The 25,210-nt window shown below is 42.1% G+C and overlaps 1 protein-coding gene across 1 annotated transcript; it reads right to left on the reverse strand.

The window, feature by feature from the left end:
- Nucleotides 1-1,074: 1,074 nt before the first annotated feature.
- Nucleotides 1,075-24,925, reverse strand: optn (optineurin). The gene is made up of 13 exons (XM_061961347.2): nucleotides 24,652-24,925; nucleotides 18,423-18,579; nucleotides 18,177-18,358; nucleotides 17,965-18,120; nucleotides 15,178-15,332; nucleotides 15,024-15,117; nucleotides 12,749-12,864; nucleotides 12,532-12,681; nucleotides 12,380-12,464; nucleotides 7,301-7,459; nucleotides 7,099-7,241; nucleotides 1,603-1,676; nucleotides 1,075-1,521 (listed from the first exon to the last, which is right to left on the reverse strand). The coding sequence occupies exons 2-13, from the start codon at nucleotides 18,562-18,564 to the stop codon at nucleotides 1,409-1,411; spliced, it is 1,569 nt and encodes a 522-aa protein (XP_061817331.1). The 5' UTR covers nucleotides 18,565-18,579; nucleotides 24,652-24,925; the 3' UTR covers nucleotides 1,075-1,408.
- Between the last annotated feature and the right edge of the window lie 285 nt (nucleotides 24,926-25,210).

The raw sequence follows: 25,210 nt of genomic DNA on the forward strand, positions 1-25,210 counted from the left end.
ATGCTGAGTGCCAAGCAGGGAAGAATGCTGGTATGAGCTTTTAAACATAACCCGTTAACTGCTGCCAATCAAATGGTGAATAAGATACTCTTTAGGGTTCATATGTTTGTAAATCTGACTGTGATGAAGTCAATGCCTCACCAGCCATCAACCTCACCGCACGTCACTGCTATATATATATATATATATATATGACCCCAAACGGGACAAGCGGTAGAAAACGTATATATATATATATATATATATGTATATATATATATATATATATCCATCCATCCATCTTCTTCCGCTTATCCGAGGTCGGGTCGCGGAGGCAGCAGCCTAAGCAGGGAAGCCCAGACTTCCCTCTCCCCAGCCACTTCGTCCAGCTCCTCCCGGGGGATCCCGAGGCGTTCCCAGGCCAGCCGGGATATAGTCTTCCCAACGTGTCCTGGGTCTTCCCCGTGGCCTCCTATATATATATATATATATATATATATATAGATAGGATGGCTGTCAAATTATTACTTTTTTAAATCATATTAAACACCTTTTGAAATAATCATGATTAATCATAGGTGAATACTCACTTGCATAATTAAAATCAGCTTGAGAAAAAATATATATATTTGTACACAAAAGCAATTTTATTGTCCAGAATGTCATCCAGGAACATTTTTTTTTAAATGATTTACTTGAAGTATTGTCATTTTTTTGCACAAAACTGGGTAACAGTTTGATCTAAGGTTCTGTCAGGATGTATAGTCTCCTCACTCGTTGTTGTACTGACGTATGATTGATCTGCTCACTGACCGTATGGCGGTTAAGGTTAAAAAATAATAAAATAAATTGCATGATTATTCTAAATGTGTTCACGATTAATACAATATTTCTTGTGATTAATCACGAGTTAACACGTTCATTTTGACAGACCTAATATATAATATATATATGATCTCACATAAATATACACTATCTCGTCCTTTAACATTGCCCCTTTTGTTTTTTAGACATCAATAATTGCAGTGAAAGTCATATATAAATATATATAATAAATATTATATCCAAAATAATGGTGCTCATTAACTTTCCAGGTTTTCACAAAAAACATTTGCATTTTATTTGAAATTAAAACAATGAATATTTTGTAGTTTGGATGAATCTTATCTGGATAAAATCCTATCCAATGACATATGCTTCTTCACATACAAGCCATTAAGCCCCCACTTGATGCAAACACCTTTTAAAGCCTCTATTTGAGTCCTTCCACACTTCAGACACGTGGAGCCAACAACGCCCGAACAAACCCTTGTGAGAGGACATCAAACATCAAAGCATATAAAGTAAACTCTAGGTTGTATGAGAGGGGAAGTAGAAGAAGAGGAAGACTTGGGATTAAAGTGCAAATAAAGCTAAAGATGGTGAGAGGCTAGTTGATGCAGTCCATGATGTGGATCTGCAGGGAGTCCAGATCTGGCATAATGTTGTTGCATTTTGGACAGACATATTCAGGAATATTGCCTTGATGCTGCCAGTCAGTACCTGCAAGACAGGAAAATGGGCTTTAACGTCTGGACGTCATTGTCTGTCAGGCCGTGCATCCAGAGCAAAAATAAAACAAACCTCTCCCAACCAATGCTGGACTTCGTCCGTTTGGTTTTGCTAAATGTTTCCTCTGCATCTCGCTCAGTGTCAGCCTGCGACACAAACAAACACATGCCATGTTTTATCATCACAAACAATATTCACACGCACAATGTTGGGTTGTAGGGTCGGTGCGGGGGACGTTCCAAATGACAACAATTTGCATAATTGGCCATGTGGCATGTGCAAGGATTTTTTTTAAGGCTAAAAAATCTGATAATAATTGTCTTTTAATAAAAAAACCGAACCCCAAAACTCAAAATTGCGCTCTAGCGCCCCCTAGAAAGAAAACTGCTTATAACTCCCAGTACGAATGTTGTAGAGACATGAAACAAAAACCTCTATGTAGGGCTCACTTAGCCCTACTTTTCATTAATTAATTTCCTCGGGCAAAAATCAACAGGAAGTTGGCAATTCCCCCTTCAAGACAAAAATGTACTAAAAACAGTCACTTTTGCCTCTTTGAGCTGTAATTTGACCCCCTTAACATGCTTCAAAACTCACCAAACTGAACACACACATCAGGACTAGCAGAAATTGCGATCTAATAAAAAAACCTAACCCCAAATTTAAAAATTGCGCTCTAGAGCGATTTTGTAATAAAACGGAGAAAAAACTGCTCCTCGGAAGAAAAAAAATGACAAAACTGCCTGTAACTCCCACTGGGAAGGTCGGAGAGACATGAAACAAAAACCTCAATGTAGGTCTCACTTAGACCTACATTTCATAAATTGACAACCCCCAGCAAAAATCGACAGGAAGTTTGCTATTCCCCCTTCAAAACAACATCTTTGTAAAAACCGGTCACCTTCCTTCAAAATCTATCTCCTCTGAGCGCGTTTGTCGTTTAGGCTTCAAACTATCACAGGAGAGAGATTGAACCCTTGTGTATAAAAGTATAGAACAGCTTTTTAATACCTGCTCCGGTTTTGATTTTATGACCCTTCAAAGACCCGCTGCACTGATGCTGCTGTTTTTTTCAGATGGCTGCTCAAAAGCAGGAAGCACCAACATGCCCACACAATGCAGACAAGGTAGGTACACTAGACAAAAGTCTTGGGACACTTCAGACTAAAAGTAGACAAAAGTATTGGGACACTTAGGACTAGCACCTGCCAAATACGCGGGCCCGACCAATGCTGCTTGCAGCTTTAATTGATGTTTGTTTCTTGTATAGAAGGAGGAACAGCAACATTAAACAATACATCAACTATTTATTCATCAAACGGCACGATTGGCGTCCTCCCTTCAACCTACTTCCTGTTCCTGTCATGCAGTTTATACACATTTACTTCCTAGTGTTTATTTATCCAGGGTAATAAAATGAAGAACATACTTTTATTTGCTGACCTCGCCAAGAGGCAGCATTCACATGGTAGAGATGTTGAGGTGTGATAATAATCTCCAACAAAAATCCATAAATGCTTATTGATGTGCGGGGCTAAACGTGGTGGAATGTAAACAAGTGTTTTGCATGGACAAAGTCTTTTCAAGTGTAAAACACACACCCTTTCTGTAATGATGATGAATTATTAGGGCCCGCATGGCCCATTGCATAAGGACTCCCACAGGGAGTCCTTATGCAATGGGACATAAGGACCTATTGAATTTGTAAGGTTTTATTCTTTCTTTATTATTATTCTTCCGCCGCCTCTTTGAGCACTAATTTGACCCACTTAACATGCTTCAAAACTCACCATATTTTACCCACCCATCAGGACCTGCGAAAATTGTCTTTTAATAAAGAAACCGAACCCCAAAACTCAAAATTGCGCTCTACCGCCCCTTAGGAAGAAAAAAAAACTAGACTGCCTATATCTCCCACTAGGAATATCGGAGAAACATGAAACAAAAACCTCTATGTAGGTCTGACTTAGACCTAGTTTTCATAATTGTATATCATCGGGCAGAAATCAACAGGAAGTTGGCAATTCCCCCTTTAAGACAAAAAAGTACTAAAAACAGTCACTTTTGCCTCTTTGAGCTGTAATTTGACCCCCTTAACACGCTTCAAAACTCACCAAACTGAACGCACACACCAGGACTGGCAAAAATTGTGATCTAATAAAAAAACCTAACACCAAATTTACAAATTGCGCTCTAGAGCAATTTTTTAATAAAACGGAGAAAAAACTGCTCCTCGGGAGAAAAAAATGACAAAACTGCCTGTAACTCCCACTGGGAAGGTCGGAGAGACATGAAACAAAATCCTCTCCGTAGGTCTCACTTAGACCTACATTTCATAAATTGACAACCCCCAGCAAAAATCTACAAGAAGCTTGCTATTCCCCCTTCAACACAACATTTTTGTTAAAACCGGTCACCTTTCTTCAAACATTATCTCCTCTGAGCGTGTTTGTTGTTTCGGCTTCAAACTAACACAGGAGAGAGATTGAACCCTTTTGATTAAAAGTTATCGAAAGAGTTTTAATACCGGCTCCGGTTTTGATTTTATGACCCTTCAAAGAGCCGCTGCGCTGATGCTGCTGTTTTTTCAAGAAGGCTGCTTAAAAGCAGGAAGCACCAGCATGTCCACACAATGCAGACAAGGCAGGTACACTAAACAAAAGTATTGGGAGAATTCGGACTAAAAGTAGACAAAAGTATTGGGACACTTATGACGAAAACTAAACAAAAGTATTGGGACACTTAGGACTAGCACCTGCCAAATATGCGGGCCCGACCAATGCTGCTTGCAGCTTTAATTACTATTATTACTTCTATTGAATGAAAACAGCCATTTGGCAGCGAGTATGAACCTTTACTGCCATCTAGTGTCTACTTTTGAAGTCTGTTGCGGTACAAAAGGGAGAAAAACATCAACACTGTTTGTTTTTCATTTTTTGTTGAAATGGTGTGTTGGGCGGCGACAAAATCCACTTGAAACATGGATACATTCATCAAGTCACGACAAGCGCAGTAAATGGATGGAAAATAATTAAGAGAAAAACAATACAGCTCCAAACATTGTGACGGCAGTGAATTGGGGCATTTTGGGGTGGCAACAATGGGAAGAAAGCAGTGAAATCCTGGAAGGACTGATAATCCTGGTCATCATCATCATCATCAGGTGAGTCACCTGATGATGATTGTCAACATTTCAGCTTCTGCTTGTGAGCGAACACATTTTTGCATCCTTGTCCGATTAATGAGTTGTTAGCTAAAGCAGCGTGATGTTGTGACTGTAATGTTACAAATGTAGCTTTCATTGCTAACTCACGGAAAAATAAATAACTTTATTTTTTATTTCTAATGAAAACAAAATGTTTCTAAATCAAACATAAAAAAAAAAACTTCTTGGTGTTGTTGGAGTCGTCCACTGCTATCCACGTGGGGATTTTTCTTTTTTCATTAGTGTGAAAAGTAGGGCTGTGAATCTTTGGACACCATGTGATTCCATTCTATTCTTGGGATAACAATTCAATTCAGAATGGATTCTTGATTCAAATTAGAATAAAAGAGTCATGTATTGTTCTCCTACTTACACAGCCTCTAAGAGTATTCCCTGCACAAGGAAGTGTGCCCATATATGGCATCTAGTGCACAATAGCGTCTCTTAAAGGCACATACACACAGTCTCCATTAGGCCTGACAAACTTCCAGCACAATATTGTGGCACCTCTGAGAATTACTTTCTTTTTCCCTTCATTTTCTCAAAATGTAGAGTGCGCCTTATAACCCAGTGCACCTAATGTACGTATTAATCCTGGTTGTGTTTATCCACCTCCAAGCTATTCTATTTGGTACATGGTGTAATGATAAGTGTGACCAGTAGATGGCAGTCACACATAAGAGATACGTGTGGACTGCAGGATGATGCCTGCTCTATAAATGACGCTAGCGAGTACCGTATTTTCCGCACTATTAGCCGCACCTAAAAACCACAAATTTTCTCAAAAGCTGACAGTGCGCCTTTTAACCCGGTGCGCTTTATATATGGATAAATATTAAGATTCATTTTCATAAAGTTTCGATCTCGCAACTTCGGTAAACAGCCGCCATCTTTTTTCCCGGTAGAACAGGAAGCGCTTCTTCTTCTACGCAAGCAACCGCCAAGGTAAGCACCCGCCCCCATAGAACAGGAAGCGCTTCTTCTTCTACTGTAAGCAACCACCCGCCCGCGTAGAAGAAGAAAAAGCGCGCGGATATCACCGTACGTTTCATTTCCTTTGTGTGTTTACATCTGTAAAGACCACAAAATGGCTCCTACTAAGCGTCAGGGATCCGGTTCATGAAAAGACGCAATCTCTCCATCCGCACACGGATTACTATTTCACAGCAACTGATATTCCTGTGAAACGCACTGTGGATACAACGGGAGCACGTACGGTGAATATTCGCACCACAGGGAATGAGAAGTCATCCTTCACTGTGGTTCTAGCTTGCCATGCTAATGGCCAGAAACTTCCACCCATGGTGATATTCAAAAGGAAGACCTTGCCAAAAGAGACCTTTCCAGCCGGCGTCATCATAAAAAGCTAACTCGAAGGGATGGATGAAGAAATGATGAGCGAGTGGTTAAGGTAAGTTTAAGTTTACGCGAAGAGGCTGGGTGGCTTTTTTCACGCAGCTCTGTCCATGTTGATATACGTATGTTTGTGATTGCACATTTGCGTACATTTTGGGAGTGAACAGAGTTGTTAGAACGCTGGTTTTTAATATATTATTAAAGTTTGACTGACCTATCTGACTGTTTTTTTGACATTCCTTTAGCGCAGTTAGATGCGGCTTACAACACCGGGCGGCTTATAGGTGGACAAAGTTTTGAAATATGCCGTTCATTGAAGGCGCGGCTTTTAACCCAGGGCGCCTTATGGTGCGGAAAATACGGTACAGGTTAGCAAGCAAGTCCAAAACGTTGATGTTTCATTGAGACTATAGAACTTTACACACTGTGTCAAAATGTTTTAGTACCACTTTGGTAAGCCACGAGACTTGGATTGTTGGAGCGTTACGGCTACCATAGTCAGACGCACTGTGCTTCAAGTATTATAAAGGTGTGTGTATAAGGACCTCAAAATGGCACCTATTAGGAGACATTATTTGGGAAGTCCGGAAAATGTCAATAAGCTCCTCCTTTTCCTCTATCTTTTTGTTATTGGGCATTCATCTTATATCTGTCAGTAGACTCGCTATGGAAGCGCTAAAAACTACTAGAAGAGGCTGTCGAAGTGAAGGCACGTACCGGTAAATAAGAGCGCCCACTGAAGAGAGGGTCAGAAAGCGTCAGAAGATCATCTATGCAACATTTGGAGCACCATGACATGTTATGTAGACCACTAGCAAGTCTTTAAATATAGAAAATAATCATAATGTGACCTTTTTAACGCCGGTGCACCTTTTGTCTGAAAATAGCCCTGTGCCATGTGCATTACAGTATAATCCAGTGCAAAATACATGATGTGAAATAGTGGCCTTGACCTTCCTGTCTTCATGCTGTCTGACCCAGGACACTCATTGGGGTTTTTGGCCTACCGACTCATGGAGTCCAGCTCCTCCTGCAGGTGGCCGTTTTGTTTCTTGACATACTCCAGCTGAACAGACAGACGCTCTCGCTCCTCGTGCAGCTTCTCTCTCGCCGCCCGCTCGGCGTAGAAGTCGGAGGAGTAGACCTCAGCCTGCGGAAGGAGAAGTTGAGCAGGAGGCCAGAGGGAGGAGCCAGGAGCAGAGCGCCCACCTGCGCCTGCAACACGGAGATGGTCTCCAGCTCCTTCTCCTTGTGGAAGACCTCCTGCTTCAAGCTGTCGATGTGCTCCTGCTTGTCGGCCAGGGCCCGCTCGGCGGCGGTCAGCTGACCTTGAAGATCCTGCACCACTTTGGGGTCCACCAGCTGAGACTGCCCAAAAACAACATGGATTGATGACTCTTTCCAGCAGAGAGGTTGTCTTCACAGCAGGCGTGTCCTAACTTCCCACTAATCACAGGTGTATCAAATCAAGCACTCAGGCATGGAGACTGTTTCTACAAACATTTGTGAAAGAATGGGCCGCTCTCAGTGATTTCCAGCGTGGAACTGTCATAGGATGCCACCTGTGCAACAAATCCAGTCCTGAAATTTCCTCGCTCCTAAATATTCCAAAGTCAACTTTATTATAATAAAGATGAAGAGTTTGGGAACAACAGCAACCAAGTGGTAGGCCACGTAAACTGACAGAGAGGTCAGCATAGTGCAAAGACTTTCTGCACAGTCACTTGCTACACAGCTCCAAACTTCATGTCACCTTCCAATTAGCCCACGTACAGTACATAGAGAGCTTCATGGAATGGGTTTCCATGGCCGATCAGCTGCATCTAAGCCAGTGGTTCTCAAACTTTTTTTGTCATCCCCCACTTTGGACAAGGGGGAGTTTTCAAGCCCCACCTGCCCCCATCGCCCCAACAGAGCGCTAATGCCAAGCTTGAACATTTTCAAATTTATTGAACATCAAGTTGTATACATTCGAACTCAATAACATAAAATAACATTAAGTTCAATAATAAATCAAATAACTGTGCAGCTGTGGTATAACTTGCATCAAGTTCAATAATAAATAAAATAACTTCCATCAAGTTCAATAATAAATAAAACAAAAGTGTTATAACTTGCATCAAGTTCAATAATAAATCAAAAAAAGTGTTATAACTTGCATCACGTTAAAAAATAAATCAAAAAAATTGTTATAACTTGCATCAAGTTCAATAATAAATCAAAAAAAGTGTTATAACTTGCATCACGTTCAATAATAAATCAAAAAAAGTGTTATAACTTGCATCAAGTCCAATAATAAATCAAATAAAAGTGTTATAACTTGCATCAAGTTCAATAATAAATCAAAAAAGTGTTATAACTTGCATCAAGTTCAATAATAAATCAAAAAAGTGTTATAACTTGCATCAAGTTCAATAATAAATCAAAAAGTGTTATAACTTGCATCACGTTCAATAATAAATCAAAAAAAGTGTTATAACTTGCATCAAGTTCAATAATAAATCAAATAACTTGCATCAAGTTCAATAATAAATCAAAAAAAGTGTTATAACTTGCATCAAGTTCAATAATAAATCAAAAAGTGTTATAACTTGCATCACGTTCAATAATAAATCAAAAAAAGTGTTATAACTTGCATCAAGTTCAATAATAAATCAAATAACTTGCATCAAGTTCAATAATAAATCAAAAAAAGTGTTATAACTTGCATCAAGTTCAATAATAAATAAAACAAAAGTGTTATAACTTGCATCAAGTTCAATAATAAAAAAAAGGGTTATAACTTGCATCAAGTTCAATAATAAATCAAATAAAAGTGTTATAACTTGCATCAAGTTCAATAATAAATCAAATAACTTGCATCAAGTTCAATAATAAATCAAAAAAGTGTTATAACTTGCATCAAGTTCAATAATAAATAAAACAAAAGTGTTATAACTTGCATCAAGTTCAATAATAAATAAAACAAAAGTGTTATAACTTGCATCAAGTTCAATAATAAATCAAAAAAAGTGTTATAACTTGCATCAAGTTCAATAATAAATCAAATAACTTGCATCAAGTTCAATAATAAATACAATAAAAGTGCCACTTTGCAATCTTTGCAAAAAAAAGAGGGGCTATGCATTTGGCAAGACAGGGCAAGTGACAGCACTTTCCCCCAGGAGAGCCACCTTGCTTCACTGTGAAACAGCACGGCCGTATGATCAGCTCCCATTTCCTCACACAGTGCAGAGAACAGTCGCGCTTTCAGTGGTCGTGTTTTGATCAAATTTACCGCGCTCACAACATCTGTTAAAACCTCATTGAGTTCGGGGCTGAGCTGCCTTGACGCGAGTGCTTCCCGGTGAATGACACAGTGTGTGCCCGTCAGATTTTTGTTTCTCTGCAGGCGCTGGCTCGACGACCTTTGAGGTGCGAGTCACAAATGTATATATTTGTGTAATTGTGATCCACACATTAGCCTGCTACCCATCCGCGCGAAAGTTTGTTCCGCTTAGCCCCGCCCCCATTAGTTACTGTTGCTATGTCTGTCAAACTTTCGCTCGTACCGAGAAATATAAAGCCTACAGTAAAAATAAGTACCGGTAATTTCCATTTATTTATATAGCGGATTTCACAGACAGAATCACAAAGTGATTTACAGTGTGTATAGAAAATGAAAGCATAGTAAAAAAAATAATCTAAGAATATAATAATAAAAAAAAAAAATTTCAAGTGAAATTTCCTCCCGTTCCTCGCGCCCCACCTGTCATGTCTCTATTCCCCACCAGTGGGGCGCGCCCCACACTTTGAGAAACGCTGATCTAAGCCCTACATCACCAAGTCCAATGCAAAGTGTGGGATGCAGTGGTGTAAAGGACATCACCACTGGACTCTAGAGCAGTGGAGACGCCTTCTCTGGACTGATGAATCACACTTTTACATCTGATGGACCAGTCTGGGTTTGGAGGTTGCCAGGAGAACGCTACATTTCGTACTGCATTGTGCCGAGTGTGACATTTGGTGGAGGAGGAATTATGGTGTGGGGTTGTTTTTCCAGAAGTAGGGCTCGGCCACTTAGTTCCAGTGAAAGGAACTTTGAATGCTCCAGGATAGCAAAACATTTTGGACAATTTCATGGGATGGCACTTCAAGGTCATATGTGAGTAAAGACAGGTGGCCAAATACTTTTGGCAATATAGTGTACATTCAAGATGCTAAAAGCAATATGGTTGCTCAGCTCAACACAACATCCAGATCTTAGCTTGGTGCCATGGCTAACTAAACATATTCTAGGTCCTTTGCTTCTAAATGAAACATTAAAATGTCTGCATGAAGTAAAAAGATGAACCACTACACCTGACCAAACCATCAAACACTTTAGCATCACGGCCACTGATTGGCTCGGCATGACTAGCATTAGCATGCTAACTTTTCCAGCCAATATTTGCAGCCCAACACCTCAGACTCATTTGACACATGCTTGCTATTAGCATGATGTCATGCTAACTTTTTCAGCCAATTTTACAGCCGAAAACCTTAATTCAATTCATCAATTCATCTTGTACTTGACACATGCAAACTGTTAGCATGCTAACATTAACATTACCATACTAACTTTGTTTTTTTTTTAAGCAAATTTCACACGCGTACGCTTTCTAGTCACATGCATACTTGCCAACCCTCCCGGATTATCCGGGAGACTCCCGAAATTCAGCGCCTCTCCCGAAAACCTCCCGGGACAAATTTTCTCCCGAAAATCTCCCGAAATTCAGGCGGCGCTGGAGGCCACGCCCCCTCCAGCTCCATGCAGACCTGAGTGACGTGTTGACAGCCTGTTCACACGTCCGCTTTCCCACAATATAAACAGCTAATGATCGAGGGCGAATTCTTGGTTTCTTATGTGGGTTTATTGTTAGGCAGTTTCATTAACGTCCTCCCAGCGCGGTAACAACACACAACAACAGCAGTCAAGTTTTCATCTACCGTAAAGCAGTTCGTCTGCCATAAACAGCAATGTTGTGACACTTTTAAACAGGACAATACTGCCATCTACTGTACATGCATATGTGACCCACCCATAATGTGTCACATTTTTGTGTTGATTTATTTATTTTATTTTGTAGTTTGAATTAGTTTTTGGAGCTGTCATTACACATTTATCAGTATTCACATTGGTCAGTAGGGGGCAGTAGGGCGTTTCTTCCCAATTGAATGCTATCACCTGCAGACTGGAAGTGTCTTGTCATTCTGATGAGAGCGACCAGTCTATGAACAATTGAAACGTCCTGTGTGCTTTTTCCTCCTGTATAACAGGTTAGTTTTGGTGAATCAACTCACTGAATAATATCCATGTGATCTTTGTAAGTTTAAGTACACATTCTGATGGTGGAGCCTAACTCCAAAGTGTTTGTGAGTTGTAGTTTGTATTTGTGAATGAATCCAGTGCACAGCTGCAGTAATCAATACAAAATGATAAATGATAAATGATAAATGGGTTGTACTTGTATAGCGCTTTTCTACCTTCAAGGTACTCAAAGCGCTTTGACACTACTTCCACATTTACCCATTCACACACACATTCACACACTGATGGAGGGAGCTGCCATGCAAGGCGCTAACCAGCACCCATCAGGAGCAAGGGTGAAGTGTCTTGCTCAGGACACAACGGACATGACGAGGTTGGTACTAGGTGGGGATTGAACCAGGGACCCTCGGGTTGTGCACGGCTACTCTCCCACTGCGCCACGCCGTCCCAAAAAGGCGACGTGAGTACGTAATGTTTATATAGGAACTTCTGATCCTAATTCAGACTCCCAAATTAGAGCTCCCATTTTCTTATTGATTTTAAAATGTATATTTGTATAATGTGTGTGTTCTGAAATAGTGACAGAGAATAGAACAAGGATGGACAATTCAACCCTTAACTCAACAATGAGTAGATGAGTGTTATGTGTGTGTATATGTGTAAATAAATGAACACTGAAATTAAAGTACTTCTCTTATATATATATATATATATATATATATATATATAAATATTTATCATTTATCATTTATATATATATATATATAATTCACTGAAAGTCAAGTATTTCTTATATATATATATCTTAACCATGCCCCCAACCACGACCCCGCCCCACCCCCGACCACGCCCCCCACCCCCCAACCCCCACCTCCCGAAATCGGAGGTCTCAAGGTTGGCAAGTATGGTCACATGACTTGGTACTTGACACGTTCCAACTGTTAGCATGTAAACATCAGCATGTTGCACAAACACAAAGATATATTTCTGTTTATTACCTCTCGTTTCTTCTTGTCCTCCTTGAGCTCGTTGTAGTCTTCAAACAGCTGTGTGTAGGCGTCCTTCAGTTGAGCCAGGTTGCTTCTACAGAGGAGAAAAGCAGAGTGTTTAGTGGTTGATTCCAAATGGAGGTAGGCAAGAAAGCAGCGACCTCTCCTCCCCAGCCTTCCTCTGCTCCATCAAGGTGAGCGCCTGCATGCTTTCCAGCTGCAGCTTCAGCCGATGGTTCTCCGCCTGCACCGCCTGCTCGTCCCCCAGCTGAGCCTTGAGCGTGTCCACGTGGCGCTCCACCAGCTGGCACCTGGAGACAGCAGCAGGGACGACATGGTAGCGTTTGTGCGGCCTCGTCATCGTCCGTGTTAGCCAACCTGTCTTGCAGGTTCTTCTTCATGCCTTCTGCCTCATCCAGCTTGTTCTGAGCCTGCTGCAGCTCTTTAACCAGCGTCTTCATCCCACACTTCATGCTCTCCAACTCGCACGCAGCCTGCAGGATTTGTACACACGTCTCTTTGTTTCTATTCCTGATATTGCTTCTGTCATTGAATGTTGACCAACACCATGTTCAATAACACTCCGTGACTACACACGTCTGCTCTCTGCTCACAACAATGATGTTTTCTTCAATATTTACAATTTTAACTATATTTCTGTTTCATTTGTGTTTTTACTTCACCGTATGTTTGCAATCTACGCGCCTTTGTGTTTGTGACCACAGTGGATATGTAGAGTGGCTTTTATTTTTATTTGATTGAAACTTTTATTAGTAGATTGCACAGTACAGTACATATTCCGTACAATTGACCACTAAATGGTAACACCACAATAAGTTTTTCCACTTGCGCTTTCCATTATTTTCGGCAAACTGCATTGCCAACTAATTAAAACCTCTTCCTCTCACCCCTTCCCTTCTGTAAATAAAGGATTATCTTATATATTTTAAAATAAGTATTCTATGATGAGGCTGCCCTTTGTCACCGATTCTGTTCATAACTTTTATGGACAGAATTTCTAGGCGCAGTCAAGGCGTTGAGGGGATCCGGTTTGGTGGCTGCAGGATTAGGTCTCTGCTTTTTGCAGATGATTTGGTCCTGATGGCTTCATCTGGCCAGGATCTTCAGCTCTCACTGGATCGGTTCGCAGCTGAGTGTGAAGCGACTGGGATGAGAATCAGCACCTCCAAGTCCGAGTCCATGGTTCTTGCCCGGAAAAGGGTGGAGTGCCATCTCCGGGTTGGGGAGGAGATCTTGCCCCAAGTGGAGGAGTTCAAGTACCTCGGAGTCTTGTTCACGAGTGAGGGAAGAGTGGATCGTGAGATCGACAGGCGGATCGGTGCGGCGTCTTCAGTAATGCGGACGCTGTATCGATCCGTTGTGGTGAAGAAGGAGCTGAGCCGGAAGGCAAAGCTCTCAATTTACCGGTCGATCTACGTTCCCATCCTCACCTATGGTCATGAGCTTTGGGTTATGACCGAAAGGACAAGATCACGGGTACAAGCGGCCGAAATGAGTTTCCTCCGCCGGGTGGCGGGGCTCTCCCTTAGAGATAGGGTGAGAAGCTCTGTCATCCGGGGGGAGCTCAAAGTAAAGCCGCTGCTCCTCCGCATCGAGAGGAGCCAGATGAGGTGGTTCGGGCATCTGGTCAGGATGCCACCCGAGCGCCTCCCTAAGGAGGTGTTTAGGGAATGTCCGACCGGTAGGAGGCCACGAGGAAGACCCAGGACACGTTGGGAAGACTATGTCTCCCGGCTGGCCTGGGAACGCCTCGGGATCCCCCGGGAGGAGCTGGACGAAGTGGCTGGGGAGAGGGAAGTCTGGGCTTCCCTGCTTAGGCTGCTGCCCCCGCGACCCGACCTCGGATAGGCGGAAGAAGATGGATGGATGGATGGATGGATGGATTCTATGATGTTTTAGATATTGTAAATATTGACTGACCGCAGCTCCTGGGAACCAGTGTCCTCTGCAGTGGACATTTGTTTTTGGGGCGTGTGTGACCCTGGGAACATGCTTCATCATTATCATGCTTCAAAACGTGTTCATTGTAGTCATTCATCCTGACTTTTTCATTTTGATCCAAAAAAATGGTTTTATTCATTCTTATTTTTGAATTTGAATGTATTATTATTTATTGAAAGGACAAGCGATAGAAAATGGATGGATGGAGTTGATCGATTTTATTTTTCAGTATCAAAAATTTCAAAATTTCGTTCTTATCTGTACTGTAAAGTTCACATTTGAATGACAATAAAAAGGAAGTCTAAGTCTAAATGGTTCAAGTCGGTCAAAACGATGTTTGGAATTGAAATAAGAATAAAAAGTAATGTTATTGTTAGTTGATCTTGTTGAGGATACAAAGTTACAAATGAAAAAGAAAAAGCCGCAAGAATTTTTTTTCTGCCTTAAAAATTTGCGGTGCAGCAGTTATTCTTCCTGATTCAAAATTGACTCATCATTTTGAGTATTTTTTTTGTCGCAAATAGAAAATATGTTTTCTTTCCTAAGAATCCATTTAAAAAAAACATTTTTGAGGCCATCTTCATGCAACCTAAATGAGCTTTTTAAAGGTTTCATTGTAATTATTATACCAAATATGACTTCTGAAACGGATCGTCACTCGTTCAAAGATTCACAATAAAATACAATTGACCTTGTCCTTCCCAGAATCCTCTCTGGTCTCTGAGGTCATAGATGTCTGCGTTGCTACGGTAACAAGACTCCTGCTCTCCTCCAGCGCCGTATTCCTGTTGGGAGTAAAGCGTGACAGGGCACCCTAAAAGCCAGAGTCTGTAAGTAAGTTTTACTTGTCCATGGCGGCCTGCAGCTCGCCCTGCAGCCGCTCGGCCCGCTGCGTCTCGCTCCGCAGGGAGGCCAGCAGGTTGCTGACCGCCATCTCCTCGCTGTCCAGCCGGCAGGCACTGGTGTCGTCGTCGGGGCGTTTGCTGACAACACCTTGGTCCTGAAAGTCATGGACAAGTCATCACCTGGGCAGGTGGCTCCTTACCTGCATTGCAACATCACTTCTGTCCAGTGCAATAAACAAAAGTGCTTAGTTCTCATGTCCACTCCTAATCACTATTCAAGTTCAATTGTTACCTATACTGTAATAAGTCTTCAAATCACCGTTAACTAATGATCAAATTCTTCCAATTAACATCCCGTCCAGATATTATTAGAACATTCCAGAGTTCCCTCGGTTATCACAGATCAGGGGTGTCCAAAGTAGATCAGGGGTGTCCAAAGTTCAAGTCCCTTTAAGTTGGCCTACAAGGCGTCATGAGTTGGCACCACGGGGTGCTTTCAAATTCCCCTTCAATTCCAGGTGGTCTCTGAATGCCACACATGTGCTGTGGACAATGTCAGCAAATCAGATCAATGACCCTGGAGAGTAATTTGAAATCATAGCACAGCATTTACTTATACGACACAATCCAAACAACCTTCCCGAGTCATGGCGCAGAAAAACAAAACTGCCACTAACAAACATGTTCACTTATAACACAACCTGCTCACTAAACATTGTGAATGTTATGAAAAATGTACAAACACCATAAAAACATCAAAATGACACCCATTTAAATCCATTGGAGTGCATGATGGGAAAAATGCAAAACACTCTCCACACGTATCCATGTTTGGTGCATTTTAGCTGCTTGATATTTATGATTGACTACAAAACTTTAAGGAAGTTGTCAGGGAAGTAAACAATGTAGGAGTCAAACTTTCACATACTCTTAAAATAATATTCTTAATTATATATCCATCATATTCATTATACATCCATCATATTACAAACCCCGTTTCCATACGGGTTGGGAAATTGTGTTAGATGTAAATATAAACAGAATACAATGATTTGCAAATCCTTTTCAAGCCATATTCAGTTGAATATGCTACAAAGACAACATATTTGATGTTCAAACTAATAAACTTTTTTTGTTGTTGCAAATAATCATTAACTTTAGAATTTGATGCCAGCAACACGTGACAAAGAAGTTGGGAAAGGTGGCAATAAATACTGATAAAGTTGAGGAATGCTCATCAAACACTTATTTGGAACATCCCACAGGTGTGCAGGCTAATTGGGAACAGGTGGGTGCCATGATTGGGTATAAAAGTAGATTCCATGAAATGCTCAGTCATTCACAAACAAGGATGGGGCGAGGGTCACCACTTTGTCAACAAATGCGTGAGCAAATTGTTTAAGAACAGTTTAAGAAAAACCTTTCTCAAGCAGCTATTGCAAGGAATTTAGGGATTTCACCATCTACGCTCCGTAATATCATCAAAGGGTTCAGAGAATCTGGAGAAATCACTGCACGTAAGCAGCTAAGCCTGTGACCTTCCATCCCTCAGGCTGTACTGCATCAACAAGTGACATCAGTGTGTAAAGGATATCACCACATGGGCTCAGGAACACTTCAGAAACCCACTGTCAGTAACTACAGTTGGTCGCTACATCTCTAAGTGCAAGTTAAAACTCTCCTATGCAAGGCGGAAACCGTTTATCAACAACACCCAGAAACGCCGTCGGCTTCGCTGGGCCTGAGCTCATCTAAGATGGACTGATACAAAGTGGAAAAGTGTTCTGTGGTCTGACGAGTCCACATTTCAAATTGTTTTTGGAAACTGTGGACGTCGTGTCCTTCGCACCAAAGAGGAAAAGAACCATCCGGGTTGTTATAGGCGCAAAGTGTAAAAGGCAGCATGTGTGATGGTATGGGGGTGTATTAGTGGCCAAGACATGGGTAACTTACACATCTGTGAAGGCATCATTAATGCTGAAAGGTACCTACATCTTTTGGAGCAACATATGTTGCCATCCAAGCAACGTTACCATGGACGCCCCTGCTTATTTCAGCAAGACAATGCCAAGCCACGTGGCTTCATAGTAAAAGAGTGCGGGTACTAGACTGGCCTGCCTGTAGTCCAGACCTGTCTCCCATTGAAAATGTGTGAAGCCTAAAATAGCACAACGGAGACCCCCGGACTGTTGAACAACTCAAGCTGTACATCAAGCAAGAATGGGAAAGAATTCCACCTGAGAAGCTTCAAAAATGTGTCTCCTCAGTTCCCAAACCTTTACTGAGTGTTGTTAAAAGGAAAGGCCATGTAACACAGTGGTGAACATGCCCTTTCCCAACTACTTTGGCACGTGTTGCAGCCATGAAATTCTAAGTTTATGAGTTTGAACATCAAATAAGTTGTCTTTGTAGCATATTCAACTGAATATGGCTTGAAAAGGATTTGCAAATCATTGTATTCCGTTTATATTTACATCTAACACAATTTCCCAACTCATATGGAAACGGGGTTTGTAATTCTATATCCATCATACATCCATCATATTCATAATATATCCATCATATTCATTATACATCCATCCTATAATTATACATCCATCATATTCATGTAACATCCATCATATTAATATAATATGTATTTGGCTCCCGGCCAATCTGTGAGCCGATGCGGCCCCCAAGTCAAAGCGTTTGGACCCCCTGCTGTAGAACCTACTAGAATGTGGGTGTAGCAAGTTGAAATGTGCAAGTGAACTCGGTACAGAAAGATGATGTCTACTTCCTCCTCACCGACACCTTGATGACCTCGATGAAGGAGTCCTCGTGGGAGTTGTGGTCGGCCTTCAGCTGCAGCTCAGAGTTCAAAGCCACCAGGTCGTTCTTCTCCGCCTGCAGTCGGGCCAGCTGCGCACGGAGGGCGTCGGCCTCTGCACTGGGTCTGGCTACCTGTGTTCAGTACGTTTCAATCAGGACCGGGTCCAGCACGGCACCAGCACACTCACTTGTGAGGCCTCCTCCAGTTGCTGCCTCAGTTCCTGGTTTTGACGCGTCATGGCCTCCATTTGGAGCCCGGCCTCCTCCAGCCTGGTGACCATGAGCTGGTGCTCCTCCCGCTGCTTGTCTCGCCACGTGGACAGACCCTCCAAACGCTCTTTCATCACCAGGTTGGTCTTACGTAAAGACTCTGGGTGGACGGAGACAAGTGAATGGGTGCACAGAACTCATAGGACAGGTCTACTGGGACACACCTTTCAAATCTTTGTTCTCTTGGATGAGGACTTTCACCTGCTGCAGAGTTTCCTCCAGCGTGCCCACCCCACTGGAGACCCCACTGGAGACCCCACTGGAGACCCCACTGGAGACCCCACTGGAGATGTCTCCGTTCATCATCTGGACGCGCTGATGCTGACAGGAGAATTCACACACATTTTAGCTTTGGAGCACACCCACACTGGACTAGGGTTGTACTGGTACTAATCAATGGCTCATGTTATCTTTCTTGTGGTTCTCCTTGGTCGCAGTCTAGTTCTGGTCCGTCATATTATCTTTGTTGTGGTTCTCCTTGGTCGCAGTCTAGTTCTTGTCCGTCATATTATCTTTGTTGTGGTTCTCCTTGGTCGCAGTTTAGTTCTGGTCCGTCATATTATCTTTGTTGTGGTTCTCCTTTGTCACAGTCTAGTTCTGGTCCGTCATATTATCTTTGTTGTGGTTCTCCTTGGTCGCAGTTTAGTTCTGGTCCGTCATATTATCTTTGTTGTGGTTCTCCTTTGTCGCAGTCTAGTTCTGGTCCGTCATATTATCTTTGTTGTGGTTCTCCTTTGTCACAGTCGAGTTCTGGTCCGTCATATTATCTTTGTTGTGGTTCTCCTTGGTCGCAGTTTAGTTCTGGTCCGTCATATTATCTTTGTTGTGGTTCTCCTTGGTCGCAGTTTAGTTCTGGTCCGTCATATTATCTTTGTTGTGGTTCTCCTTTGTCGCAGTCTAGTTCTGGTCCGTCATATTATCTTTGTTGTGGTTCTCCTTGGTCGCAGTTTAGTTCTGGTCCGTCATATTATCTTTGTTGTGGTTCTCCTTTGTCGCAGTCTAGTTCTGGTCCGTCATATTATCTTTGTTGTGGTTCTCCTTGGTCGCAGTCTAGTTCTGGTCCGTCATATTATCTTTGTTGTGGTTCTCCTTGGTCGCAGTCTAGTTCTGGTCCGTCATATTATCTTTGTTGTGGTTCTCCTTTGTCGCAGTCTAGTTCTGGTCCGTCATATTATCTTTGTTGTGGTTCTCTTTTGTCGCAGTCTAGTTCTGGTCCGTCATATTATCTTTGTTGTGGTTCTCCTTCGTCGGAGTCTAGTTCTGGTCCGTCCTATTATCTTTGTTGTGGTTCTCCTTTGTCGGAGTCTAGTTCTGGTCCGTCATATTATCTTTGTTGTGGTTCTCCTTTGTCGCAGTCTAGTTCTGGTCCGTCATATTATCTTTGTTGTGGTTCTCCTTTGTCGCAGTCTAGTTCTGGTCCGTCATATTATCTTTGTTGTGGTTCTCCTTGGTCGCAGTCTAGTTCTGGTCCGTCATATTATCTTTGTTGTGGTTCTCCTTGGTCGCAGTCTAGTTCTGGTCCGTCATATTATCTTTGTTGTGGTTCTCCTTGGTCGCAGTCTAGTTCTGGTCCGTCATATTATCTTTGTTGTGGTTCTCCTTGGTCGCAGTCTAGTTCTGGTCCGTCATATTATCTTTGTTGTGGTTCTCCTTGGTCGCAGTCTAGTTCTGGTCCGTCATAATATCTTTGTTGTGGTTCTCCTTTGTCACAGTCTAGTTTTGGTCTGTCATATTATCTTTGTTGTGGTTCTCCTTGGTCACAGTCTAGTTCTGGTCCGTCATATTATCTTTGTTGTGGTTCTCCTTGGTCGCAGTCTAGTTCTGGTCTGTCATATTATCTTTGTTGTGGTTCTCCTTGGTCGCAGTCTAGTTCTGGTCCGTCATATTATCTTTGTTGTGGTTCTCCTTGGTCGCAGTCTAGTTCTGGTCCGTCATATTATCTTTGTTGTGGTTCTCCTTGGTCGCAGTCTAGTTCTGGTCCGTCATATTATCTTTGTTGTGGTTCTCCTTGGTCGCAGTCTAGTTCTGGTCCGTCATATTATCTTTGTTGTGGTTCTCCTTGGTCGCAGTCTAGTTCTGGTCCGTCATATTATCTTTGTTGTGGTTCTCCTTGGTCGCAGTCTAGTTCTGGTCCGTCATAATATCTTTGTTGTGGTTCTCCTTTGTCACAGTCTAGTTTTGGTCTGTCATATTATCTTTGTTGTGGTTCTCCTTGGTCACAGTCTAGTTCTGGTCCGTCATATTATCTTTGTTGTGGTTCTCCTTGGTCGCAGTCTAGTTCTGGTCTGTCATATTATCTTTGTTGTGGTTCTCCTTGGTCGCAGTCTAGTTCTGGTCCGTCATATTATCTTTGTTGTGGTTCTCCTTGGTCGCAGTCTAGTTCTTGTCCGTCATATTATCTTTGTTGTGGTTCTCCTTTGTCGCAGTCTAATTCTGGTTGTGGTTCTCCTTTGTCGGAGTCTAGTTCTGGTCCGTCATATTATCTTTGTTGTGGTTCTCCTTGGTCGCAGTCTAGTTCTTGTCCGTCATATTATCTTTGTTGTGGTTCTCCTTTGTCGCAGTCTAGTTCTGGTCCGTCATATTATCTTTGTTGTGGTTCTCTTTTGTCGCAGTCTAGTTCTGGTCCGTCATATTATCTTTGTTGTGGTTCTCCTTCGTCGGAGTCTAGTTCTGGTCCGTCATATTATCTTTGTTGTGGTTCTCCTTTGTCGCAGTCTAGTTCTGGTCCGTCATATTATCTTTGTTGTGGTTCTCCTTGGTCGCAGTCTAGTTCTGGTCCGTCATATTATCTTTGTTGTGGTTCTCCTTTGTCGCAGTCTAGTTCTGGTCCGTCATATTATCTTTGTTGTGGTTCTCCTTGGTCGCAGTCTAGTTCTGGTCCGTCATATTATCTTTGTTGTGGTTCTCCTTGGTCGCAGTCTAGTTCTGGTCCGTCATATTATCTTTGTTGTGGTTATCCTTGGTCGCAGTCTAGTTCTGGTCCGTCATATTATCTTTGTTGTGGTTCTCCTTGGTCACAGTCTAGTTCTGGTCTGTCATAATATCTTTGTTGTGGTTCTCCTTTGTCACAGTCTAGTTTTGGTCCGTCATATTATCTTTGTTGTGGTTCTCCTTGGTCGGAGTCTAGTTCTGGTCCGTCCTATTATCTTTGTTGTGGTTCTCCTTTGTCGGAGTCTAGTTCTGGTCCGTCATATTATCTTTGTTGTGGTTCTCCTTGGTCGGAGTCTAGTTCTGGTCCGTCCTATTATCTTTGTTGTGGTTCTCCTTTGTCGGAGTCTAGTTCTGGTCCGTCATATTATCTTTGTTGTGGTTCTCCTTGGTCGCAGTCTAGTTCTGGTCCGTCACATTATCTTTGTTGTGGTTCTCCTTTGTCACAGTCTAGTTCTGGTCCGTCATATTATCTTTGTTGTGGTTCTCCTTTGTCGCAGTCTAGTTCTGGTCCGTCATATTATCTTTGTTGTGGTTCTCCTTTGTCGCAGTCTAGTTCTGGTCCGTCATATTATCTTTGTTGTGGTTCTCCTTGGTCGCAGTCTAATTCTGGTTGTGGTTCTCCTTTGTCGGAGTCTAGTTCTGGTCCGTCATATTATCTTTGTTGTGGTTCTCCTTGGTCGCAGTCTAGTTCTGGTCCGTCATATTATCTTTGTTGTGGTTCTCCTTGGTCGCAGTCTAGTTCTGGTCCGTCATATTATCTTTGTTGTGGTTCTCCTTTGTCACAGTCTAGTTCTGGTCCGTCACATTATCTTTGTTGTGGTTCTCCTTTGTCACAGTCTAGTTCTGGTCCGTCATATTATCTTTGTTGTGGTTCTCCTTCGTCGGAGTCTAGTTCTGGTCCGTCCTATTATCTTTGTTGTGGTTCTCCTTTGTCGGAGTCTAGTTCTGGTCCGTCATATTATCTTTGTTGTGGTTCTCCTTGGTCGCAGTCTAGTTCTGGTCCGTCATATTATCTTTGTTGTGGTTCTCCTTGGTCGCAGTCTAGTTCTGGTCCGTCATATTATCTTTGTTGTGGTTCTCCTTGGTCGCAGTCTAGTTCTGGTCCGTCACATTATCTTTGTTGTGGTTCTCCTTTGTCGGAGTCTAGTTCTGGTCCGTCACATTATCTTTGTTGTGGTTCTCCTTTGTCACAGTCTAGTTCTGGTCCGTCACATTATCTTTGTTGTGGTTCTCCTTTGTCACAGTCTAGTTCTGGTCCGTCATATTATCTTATTTAGGCAAGTGGCAAACAAAAAGTGCTGTACACAAAAAATAGAAAAGAAAACACACACACACACACACACACACACACACACACACACACACACACACACACACACACACACACACACACACACACACACACACACACACACACAAAGAGCACTATTGACAATAACACAACAAAACACGGCATGGTACTGAGGACATGAGGAAAAACGCCACCTATGAGGTGTCAGCACTGGAGAATAACTCAAATTAATGCCATCTAAAAAACAGTATAAAACATACGATAAAATACATGTCAAAATAAAATATAAATAGGAGATTAATAGGTTAATACAAACATAACATTGAGAGAATAATAGTAGTAATATTAATAATTAAGATAGAAAACAACACAATCAAATACTAGTTTAAGATGATCACTAAAAAGGTGTGTCTTTAGCCTTTTTTTAATTTTCATTTCATATTGCTGGGTATTGTGGCCAAACAGCTCCATTTTTGTTTCATCTGACATCACATGGACAAAGATAAGACCTTCTGGAGGAAAGTTCTGTGGTCAGACGAAACAAAAATGGAGCTGTTTGGCCACAATACCCAGCAATATGTTTGGAGGAGAAAAGGTGAGGCCTTTAATCCCAGGAACACCATGCCTACCGTCAAGCATGGTGGTGGTAGTATTATGCTCTGGGCCTGTTTTGCTGCCAATGGAACTGCTGCTTTAAATGGGACAATGAAAAAGGAGGATTAGCTCCAAATTCTTCAGGACAAGCTAAAATCATCAGTTGGGTGTTGGGTGCAGTTGGGTGTTCCAACAGGACAATGACCCCAAACACACCTCAAAAGTGGTAAAGGAATGGCTAAATCAGGCTAGAAACAGAGTGGACCGACACCAGCAGATGACATGGCACCCCAAACCATCACCCAACCATGCAAAATTTGCATTTCCTTTGGAAATCGAGGTCCCAGAGTCTGGAGGAAGACAGGAGAGGCACAGGATCCACGTTGCCTGAAGTCTAGTGTAAAGTTTCCACCATCAGTGATGGTTTGGGGTGCCATGTCATCTGCTGGTGTCGGTCCACTCTGTTTCCTGAGATCCAGGGTCAACGCAGCCGTCTACCAGCAAGTTTTAGAGCACTTCATGCTTCCTGCTGCTGACCTGCTCTATGGAGATGGAGATTTCAAGTTCCAACAGGACTTGGCGCCTGCACACAGCGCAAAATCTACCCGTGCCTGGTTTACGGACCATGGTATTTCTGTTCTAAATTGGCCCGCCAACTCCCCTGACCTTAGCCCCATAGAAAATCTGTGGGGTTATGTGAAAAGGAAGATGCAGAATGCCAAACCCAAAAACGCAGAAGAGTTGAAGGCCACTATCAGAGCAACCTGGGCTCTCATAACACCTGAGCAGTGCCAGAAACTCATCGACTCCATGCCACGCCGCATTAACGCAGTAATTGAGGCAAAAGGAGCTCCAACCAAGTATTGAGTATTGTACATGCTCATATTTTTCATTTTCATACTTTTCAGTTGGCCAACATTTCTAAAAATCCCTTTTTTGTATTAGCCTTAAGTAATATTCTAATTTTGTGACACACGGAATTTGGGATTTTCATTTGTTGCCACTTCAAATCATCAAAATTAAATGAAATAAACATTTGAATGCATCAGTCTGTGTGCAATGAATAAATATAATGTACAAGTTACACCTTTTGAATGCAATTACTGAAATAAATCAAGTTTTTCAAAATATTCTAATTTACTGGCTTTTACCTGTATTTGTCACACACATCTGTGGTCCCCTCCAAGGTTTCTCATTGTAGCACATTGAGTTGAGTTTTTCCTTGCCCCTGATGTGGGATCTGAGCCCAGGATGTCGTTGTGGCTTGTGCAGCCCTTTGAGACACTCGTGATTTAGGTAACTTTGATTGATTGATTGATTGATTGATTAACTCCACGTCAACATGACACGTTGCCGCTGTAAAGTGTGCCGTAAAAGCAGCTCACACTGTTGAGACTTTAGAGAGTAAAAAGCAGAATGCCACGTCACAGAAGAAGTGATCGTAGTTTGTGTCTTTTTATTAAACACCTTACATGACCTTTACTTTCTTTTCCTGCCTTGATCCAGCCAGCTATACTCACATCTCCACCAAACTGCGTCACAACAAACATGGAACGACTTTAGGGATTTGAACCAACCTGCGATGAGATCTCAATCTTGTCTTTGGGTCTCCAACACAGAAGCGCACTTTAGTTGACGACGAAGTCTTGTTGATGTTGATAGACTTTCATTTGCCTGCTTCTGCTCCTCAGTTAGCTTCAATGCTCATTTGAAGCGTTTCCGGTTTAAAACCAATTCAAAATAAAACACCGTCGTACGAACTACCCTTCTAACGTTTTATTTTGAAGACATGTTTGCTTGTTTTCCCTGCTAACACAGCACGGTGTGAAATAGGCTTCCATTTCCTTAAAGTGACGTCAGAAGGAAACCGACTTGTACACACACACACCCGTGCTACTGATTCACATCCACGTGATGTATAAATTAGTGCTTGGTTCACATTCACGTGATGTATAAGTTAGTGCTTGGTTCACATCCACATAATGTATAAGTTAGTGTTTGGTTCACATCCACATGATGTATAAGTTAGTGCTTGGTTCACATCCACATGATGTATAAGTTAGTGCTTGGTTCACATCCACATAATGTATAAGTTAGTGTTTGGTTCACATCCACATGATGTATAAGTTAGTGCTT

The sequence above is a fragment of the Nerophis lumbriciformis genome, linkage group LG05 (genome assembly GCF_033978685.3).
Source record: "Nerophis lumbriciformis linkage group LG05, RoL_Nlum_v2.1, whole genome shotgun sequence".
Classification (NCBI taxonomy): Eukaryota; Metazoa; Chordata; class Actinopteri; order Syngnathiformes; family Syngnathidae; genus Nerophis; species Nerophis lumbriciformis.